This window comes from Olea europaea, unplaced genomic scaffold (assembly GCF_002742605.1).
Source record: "Olea europaea var. sylvestris unplaced genomic scaffold, O_europaea_v1 scaffold643, whole genome shotgun sequence".
NCBI lineage: Eukaryota > Viridiplantae > Streptophyta > Magnoliopsida > Lamiales > Oleaceae > Olea > Olea europaea.
The window spans coordinates 235,069-243,174 of NW_019264798.1; the positions used below are offsets into that span (position 1 = coordinate 235,069).

An 8,106-nucleotide genomic window follows, 5' to 3' on the forward strand; every position below is an offset into this window, starting at 1 on the left:
GGGACTCGTCCTGGCCACGATAGGGACACAACCTTATTTTCAGGCATTTCTAGGCAATTTGTGGGCACAGTATGCAAGCAATGTTCGGGACGCTTCCCATCCACGTTAGGGACGCAAGCAGATTTTCAACTAAATCAAGGAAGCATGGTGTGTAGGCCATGTCAGGGGCGCAAGCACGTTCCCAAGCATTCTGGACAGTTCTGGGACACGGTGTGTACATGCCATATTTGGGTTAAGTCATGGCCACGATAGGGACGCAGCCTGATTTTCAAGCATTTTAAGGTAGTTTCTAGGTTACAGTGTGCAGGCCATGTCCAGGATGCCTCCAAGCCATAGGAGGGATGGAGCCTGATTTTCAAACATTTCAGGGCAATTTTTTGGCACGATGTACAAGCCATGTCCGAAAAGCATCCTAATCGCAGCAGAAACGCAACCTAATTTCCAGACATGCCTAGATAGTTTTTGGGACATGTTGTGCAGGCAATGTCCAGGATACGGTAGGGACGCCGCCTGATTTTCAGGCATTTATGTGCAGTTTTTGGGTACTTTGTGTTGGCCATGTCTGGGACTCTTCCTGTCGCGACAGGGACGCAGCCTGATTTTCAGTCATTTCTAGGCAGTTTTTGGGTCACAGTGTGCATGCCATGTCTAGGATACTACAGGGACACATCCTAATTTTCACGCATTTTTATGTATTTTCTTGGACACGGTGTGCAGGTAATGTTCGGGAGGCGTCGGGGCTACTGCAGGGATGCAGCCTGATTTTTAGGCATTTGTGGGTAGTTTTTGGGGCACGGTGTGCAAGCCATGTCCAGGATGTGGCAGGGACGCAGCCTGATTTTCAAGCATTTCTAAGCAGTTTCTGGGATATGGTGTGAAGGCCACGTCCGGGATGTAATTGGGCCATGGCGGGGTCGTAGCCTAATTTTCAAGCATTTTTGAGAAGTTTTTGGGCGCGGTTTGCGAGCCTTGTCCAAGATGTAGTCTGATTTTTAGGCATTTCTCATTAGTTTCTAGGTCATGGTGTGCAGGTCATGTCAAGGACGCGTTAGGGCCATGGCAGGGACGGAGCTTGATTTTCAGATAATTCCGAGTAGTTTCTAGGGACGGTGTACAGGCCATGTTCGGGAGGCCTCCTGGCCAGGTAGGGACACAGCCTGATTTTTAGGTATTTCTAGGCAGTTTGTGGACATGGTGTGTCGGCCAAGTTTGGGTACATCCTAGCCGAGACAGAGACGCAGCCTGATTTTTAGGTATTTCTAGGCAATTTCTGGGACTTGGTGTGCAGGCCAAGTTCGGGATGCGTCATGGCTATGACAGGGATGTAGTCTAATTTTTAGGCATTTCTAGGTCATAGGGTTTAGGGTTTTTCTTCAATTAATTTTGAATTAAAAGCAGGAAATATAGACGTGACAAAGAATAGTAAAAATAAAGTGTAGCTCAATGTTACAACCCATGAATAATAAAATTATTCTACACAACGAAACCAAACTTCCCACCATCGCAGTGACTCAAATAAATCCCACTGCGGCCTTTAGACCAGTACCACCGTTAGTCGGGGCTGGCGTCGGTGCTTGGTAGTGGTGACGGTGATGATGAGGAGAAGGTGCCTGCGATGTAGATTGGTGGCTGGAGCCATGTTTATTGGATAGAACCATAACCTCAAGCTTTTGACCTTTCTAGCAATGTTCTTCAGCTCCACTGATGAAGAAAAATAGACCTGATTTTTCTAGTGAAATTATAGTTTCTCCATCATGTTGTGATTTTATTGGATTGGCATTGTTGCAAATTTTGTAGTCTTCCTCGGTCACTTCCAGCACTGAATCAGTCTTGGAATCATACTTCAAAACTAAAGAATCCCCAATCTAAAAACGAGTTTTCTCAGCCCATTTGTTGAACTCGTCAACAAAAGATGGAACTGCCCATAAATAATTTTCACCCTCTATTACAAACTCTCTTGCTTCAGAATGAACACACAACAAAAACACGACCGCCGAAAATGAAAAAATAATTTTAAGTGAAGCCATTTTAACAGGTTGTGTCGACAATGTACGGGACGCGTCAGGGCCGCGGCAGGGATGCAACCTAATTTTCAGGCATTTCTAGACAGTTTCTTGGACACAGATTTTAAGGCATTTCTAGGCAATTTTTGGGACATGGTATGCAGGCCATGATCGGGATGCGTCCAGGCCACGGTGGGATGCAGCTTGATTTTCAGGCATTTTTGGCAAGTTTTTGGCCACGGTGTGCAGGCCACGTTCGAGCCGCCTCCTAGCCGCGGTAGGGACACGGCCTGATTTTCAGGCATTTGTAGGCAGTTTGTGGGCACGGTGTGCGGACCATGTCTAGGACGTGTCCTGGCCGCGACAGGGACGCAGCCTGATTTTCAAGCATTTCTTGGCAAATTTTAGGACTAGGTGTGCAATCCATGTCCGGGATGCATCATGGCCGCGGTAGGGACAAAGCCTGATTTTCAAGCAATTTTAGGCAGTTTCTGGGACACCGTGTGCAGGCCTTGTCCAGGATGCGACAGGGACATATCTTGACTTTCAGGTATTTATAGGCAGTTTCTAGAACAAGCTGTGCAGGCGATGTCTAGGACACGTCTAGGCCGCGCCAAGGATGTAGCCTGGTTTTCAAGCATTTCTAGGCAATTTCTGGAACACGGTGTGCAGGCCATGTCCAGAATGCTGTAGGGACACATCCTGATTTTCACGTATTTCTATACAATATCTTAGATACGGTGTACATGTAATGTTCGGGACACTTCGAGGCTACTGCATGGATACAGCCTGATTTCTAGGCATTTCTAGGTAGTTTCTGGGACACAGTGTGTAGGCCATGTCCAGGACGTGGCAGGGACACCGGCCATGTCCAGGATGCATCATGGACACGGTGTGTAGGCAATGGGTCTTCAAAATTAAATACCATTCTTATAGTACCTTAAAAGTTTCTATGGCTTGACTTATTGCTAAAGGATTTGTACAAAGGGGAGGGATCGAAATTGAGGACTTCATCATATGAATGTCCATAATAGAAGTATTGGTGCTAGAGTCTGCATGTTGATGTTAACCCAATGTACCACGAATGAATAAAATACATTCAGTTGGATTACCACACAGTACAAGAAAAAAAATTAAATTGGGGAAATTGAGATAATCTACAATGAAATGGGACAACAAATAGGTGGTTATTTACAAAATCACTGGAATAAGTTGTTATTCACTGACAACTTAGAAAATTTGAGTTCTTGACATTCACACTCCAACTTTAGGGAAGTATTGAAGAAAAGGAAATCACTTTATATTATGATCAAGGAATATATGCATAGTGCATAGCTATGGTTTTGAATAATTGTGTGCAAGACATCTAGCAATTATGTCTTAAAGCAATTATAAGAATTCTTGTTATAATTAGCAATTTGTGAGAGAACACTTACTTTCAAAGCTACTGTTAACAAAAATACTTTTCTAGTAGAAGAGTGTTACATACCGTTTTGACTCGGCTGCTGAGAAACCTGAACATAAAAATATAATAGATTATTAATCTATTATTGGATGATAGCGAAAAAGTCATAATAATCAACAACATCATCGCTAAAACCTACAATGAACCCTCAACAAATTCAAGAAATATATTAGCATTCTCATGACTATTTATAGTTTTTTTCTTTTTTCTTTCTTCCTTTTTTTTTAAATATTTAGTTAAAAAATTACTTAAAACTAACTTCTTCTACTTGCAAAAATAAAGTCTAGCCAAACAATAATTTTTTTTTTTAACTAAAACATAAAATGGAAAATAGATACTTACTGTGTTGAAAAGCAATGACAATAGTTGAAATCCCAGTAGGAAATGTGTCCTCATTTCTTACCCAGTGGCTGGTGAATCAACGCTTCTTCTTGAACTGGAAATATAATATCATTTCAAGTTAATTTGAATGTTATATTTTATACAACAGTTAAAAAATAGAATGCAAATATATTTTACTGAATAAAAAAATCCATGAAATAATTTTCATAATTTTAAATCAAATGTAATCTTTTATTTTAAGAAATAGTATTTTAGAATGAAAAACCAAAATCATTTTCTATTTTAAACTTAAAATTGAAAATTCAAAGAGTAAACCGAATTAGCCCGTGCTTAGTTCTCGGTTTCTGAATGTTGGAAATTAAACATGATTCATGAATAATGAAAATAATTAAATTTGATACATGAATTAGTTTATTTAATATTCATGCATTCATTTAAATCATTTATCCAAACGATTCTTTGTATCATATTATTCATAGTATGTAGGAAAAGTCATTAATTAGTCTATTAAGTTCATAAAATGTATTTGGGATCCTTTGTACCTATAAAAGGCCTTGTGTTTGAGACATTTTATAAAGCCAAGCCACGGAATAAAAATATTTTTTGAGAATTCTGTGAATTTTTCTATCTAGTCTTTAGGGTTTAGGGTTTTTTTTTTGGCAAATACCACTAGTGTGGCTTATTTTATAATATAGGAAATGAGAATACACATAAAGGAGGGCGACATAAACCTGACATCCTGTAAGTGAAAAAAATTACAAATGTCTCAAATGAAGCGCAAATGATATTAAACAAAAGGTGTCTAAAAAACTAGTGAATAATACTCAAGGGTATTCCCGAGGATAAATCTTTGGGTGATAGTACATAGACATCGATCGTGTCATGCGTCTGGTTTGCAGTTTCTAGTACACAGTGTGCAGGCCATGTTCGGGACACGTCCTGGCTGCGGCAGAGACGTGTCCTGATTTTCAGGAATTTCTAGACAGTTTGTGGGCACCATATGCAGGCCACATCCGGGACTTGTCCTGGCTGCGGTAGGGACACAACCTTGTTTTCAGGCATTTCTAGCCAATTTGTGGGCACAGTATGCAAGCAATGTTCGGGATGCTTCCTGGCCACATTACAGACGCAAGCAGATTTTCAACCAAATGATGGAAGCACGGTGTGCAGGCCATGTCAGGGTCGCAAGCACGTTCCCAAACAATCTGGGTAGTTTCTAGGGCACGGTGTACATGCCATATTCGGGATAAGTCATGGCCACGACAGGGATGCAGCCTGATTTTCAGACATTTTTCGATAGTTTCTGGGCACTGTGTTGAGGCCATGTTTGGGACGTAGCCTGATTTTCAAGCATTTTAAGGTAGTTTATAGGTTACGGTGTGCAGGCCATGTCCAGGATGCATTCGAGCCACAGGAGGGATGGAGCCTGATTTTCAAGCGTTTCAGGGCAGTTTTTTCGCACGATGTACAAGCCATGCCTGGGAAGTGTCCTAATCATGGCAGAAATGCAACCTAATTTCCAGACATGTCTAGACAGTTTTTGGGACATGTTGTGCAAGCAATGTCCAGGATACGCTAGAGACGCCCCTGATTTTCAGGCATTTATGGGCAGTTTTAGGCACTATGTGCTGGCCATGTCCGAGACGCTTCCTGTCGCGGCCGGGACGTAGCCTAATTTTCAGTCATTTCTAGGTAGTTTCTGGGTCACAGTGTGCAGGCCATGTCCAGGATGCTATAGGGACATATCCTAATTTTCACGTATTTCTATGTATTTTCTTGGACACGGTGTGCAGGCAATGTTCGGGAGGCGTCGGGGCTGCTGCAGGGATGCAGCTTGATTTCCAGGCATTTGTGGTAGTTTCTAGGACACGGTGTGTAGGCCATGTCCAGGATGTGGTAGGGATGCAGCCTGATTTTCAAGCACTTCTAGGTAGTTTCTGGGATACTATGTGAAGGCCACGTCCGGGATGCAATCGGGCCACGACGAGGTCGCAGCCTGATTTTCAAGCATTTTTGAGAAGTTTTTGGGCACGGTGTACAAGCTTTGTCCTAGATGCAGCCATATTTTCAGGCATTTCTCGTTAGTTTCTGGTTCATGGTGTGCAGGTCATGTCAAGGACGCGTTAGGGCCACGGCAGGGACGGAACTTGATTTTCAGGTAACTCTGGGTAGTTTCTGGAGACGGTGTACAGGCTATGTTCGGGACGCCTCCTGGCCAGGTAGGGACACAACCTGATTTTCAGGTATTTCTAAGCAGCGTATGGACACGGTGTGTTAGCCAAGTTCAGGACGCATCCTGGCCACGACAGAGACGCAGCCTGATTTTTAGGCATTTCTAGGCAATTTCTGGGACTTGATGTGCAGGCCAAGTTCGAGACGCGTCATGGCCACGGTAGGGACGCAGTCTAATTTTCAGGCTTTTCTAGGCAGATTCTAGGTTATAGGGTTTAGGGTTTTTCTTCAATTAATTTTGAATTAAAAGTAGGAAATATAGCTGTGACAAAGAATAATAAAAATAAAATGTACCTCAATGTTACAACCCATGAATAATAAAATTAGTCTACACAAGGAAACCAAGCTTCCCACCATCGAAGTGACACAAATAAATCCCACCGCCGCCTTTAGACCAGTACCACCGTTAGTCGGGGCTGGCGCCGGTGCATGGTAGTGGTGATGGTGATGACGAGGAGAAGGTGCATGCACTGTAGATTGGTGGCTAGAGCCATGTTTATCGGAAATAACCATAACCTCAAGCTTTTGACCATTATAGCAATGTTCTTCTGCTCCACTGATGAAGAAAAATAGACTTGATTTTTCTAGTGAAATTGTAGTTTCTCCATCATGGTGTGATTTTATTGGATTGGCGTTGTTGCAGATTTCGTAGTCTTCCTCGGTCACTTCCAGCATTGACTTAGTCTTGGAATCATACTTCAGAACTAAAGAATCCCTAAACTGAAAACGAGTTTTCTCAGCCCATTTGTTGAACTCGTTAATAGAAAATGGAACTACCCATAAATTACTTTCACCGTCTATTACAAACTCTCTTGCTTCAGAACGAACACACAATGAAAACACGACAGTCGAAAATAAAAAAATAATTTTGAGTGAAGCCATTTTAACACGGTGTGCAGGTAATGTCCAGGACGTGTCAGGGTTGCAACAAGGATGCAACTTGATTTCCAGGCATTTCTAGGCAATTTCTTGGACACAGTGTGCAGGCCATGTCCAGGACGCGTTAGGTATGCAGCCTGATTTTAAGACATTTCTAGACAGTTTCTGGAACACGGCAGGGACGTATCCTGATTTTCAGGCATTTTTGGCCACGGTGTGCTGGCTACGTCCGGGACACTTCCTAGCCGCGGTTTGGACATCGCCTAATTTTCTAGCATTTGTAGGTAGTTCGTGGGCACAGTGTGCTGGCCATGTCCGGGACGCGTCCTAGCCGCGATAGGGACGTAGCCTGATTTTCAGGCATTTCTTGGTAAATTTTAGGACTCGGTGTGCAGTCCATGTTCGGGAATCTTCAAGGCCACGGCATGGACGAAGCCTGATTTTCAAGCAATTTTAGGTAGTTTGTGGGACACCGCGTGCAAGCCTTATCTAGGATGCGACAGGGACGTATCCTGACTTTCAGGTATTTCTAGGCGTTTCTGGAACACGGTGTGCAGGCGATGTCCGGGACACGTCTAGACCGCGGCAGGGATGCAGCCTACTTTTTAGGCATTTCTAGACAATTTCTGGGACACGGTGTGCAGGCTATGTCCAGAATGCTGCAGGGCACATCCTGATTTTCACGTATTTCTATGTAATGTCATAGATACGGTGTACATGCAATGTTAAGGACGCGTTGGGGCTACTGCATGGATGCAGCCTGATTTTCGAGCATCTGTAGGCAGTTTTTGGGACACTGTGTGTAGGCCATGTCCAAGACGTGGTAGGGACGTAGGCTATGTCCAGGACGCGTCATGGACATGGTGTGCAGGCAATAGGTCTTCAAAATTAAATACCATTCTTATAGTACCTTACAAGTTTGTGAGGCTTAACTTATTGCTAAAGGATTTATACAAAGTAGAGGGATCAAAATTGAGGACTTCATCATATGAATATCTATACTTGAAGTATTAGTTCTAGAGTCTGCATGTTGCTGTTAACCCAATGTACCACGAATGAACAAAATACATTGAGTTGGATTACCACACAGTACAAGAAAAAAAATTAAAGTGGGGAAATTGAGATAATCTACAATGAAATAGGACAACAAATAGGTGGTTATTTACTAAATCACTGGACTAAGTT

At 42.7% G+C, this 8,106-nt stretch overlaps 1 protein-coding gene across 1 annotated transcript; it reads right to left on the minus strand.

Annotated features, from left to right (window-relative positions):
* Positions 1-6,003: 6,003 nt before the first annotated feature.
* LOC111390041 (early nodulin-like protein 3) lies at positions 6,004-6,924 on the minus strand. The gene is made up of 2 exons (XM_023015024.1): positions 6,337-6,924; positions 6,004-6,021 (listed from the first exon to the last, which is right to left on the minus strand). Exons 1-2 carry the CDS (start codon positions 6,922-6,924, stop codon positions 6,004-6,006), a joined length of 606 nt encoding a protein of 201 aa, XP_022870792.1.
* Between the last annotated feature and the right edge of the window lie 1,182 nt (positions 6,925-8,106).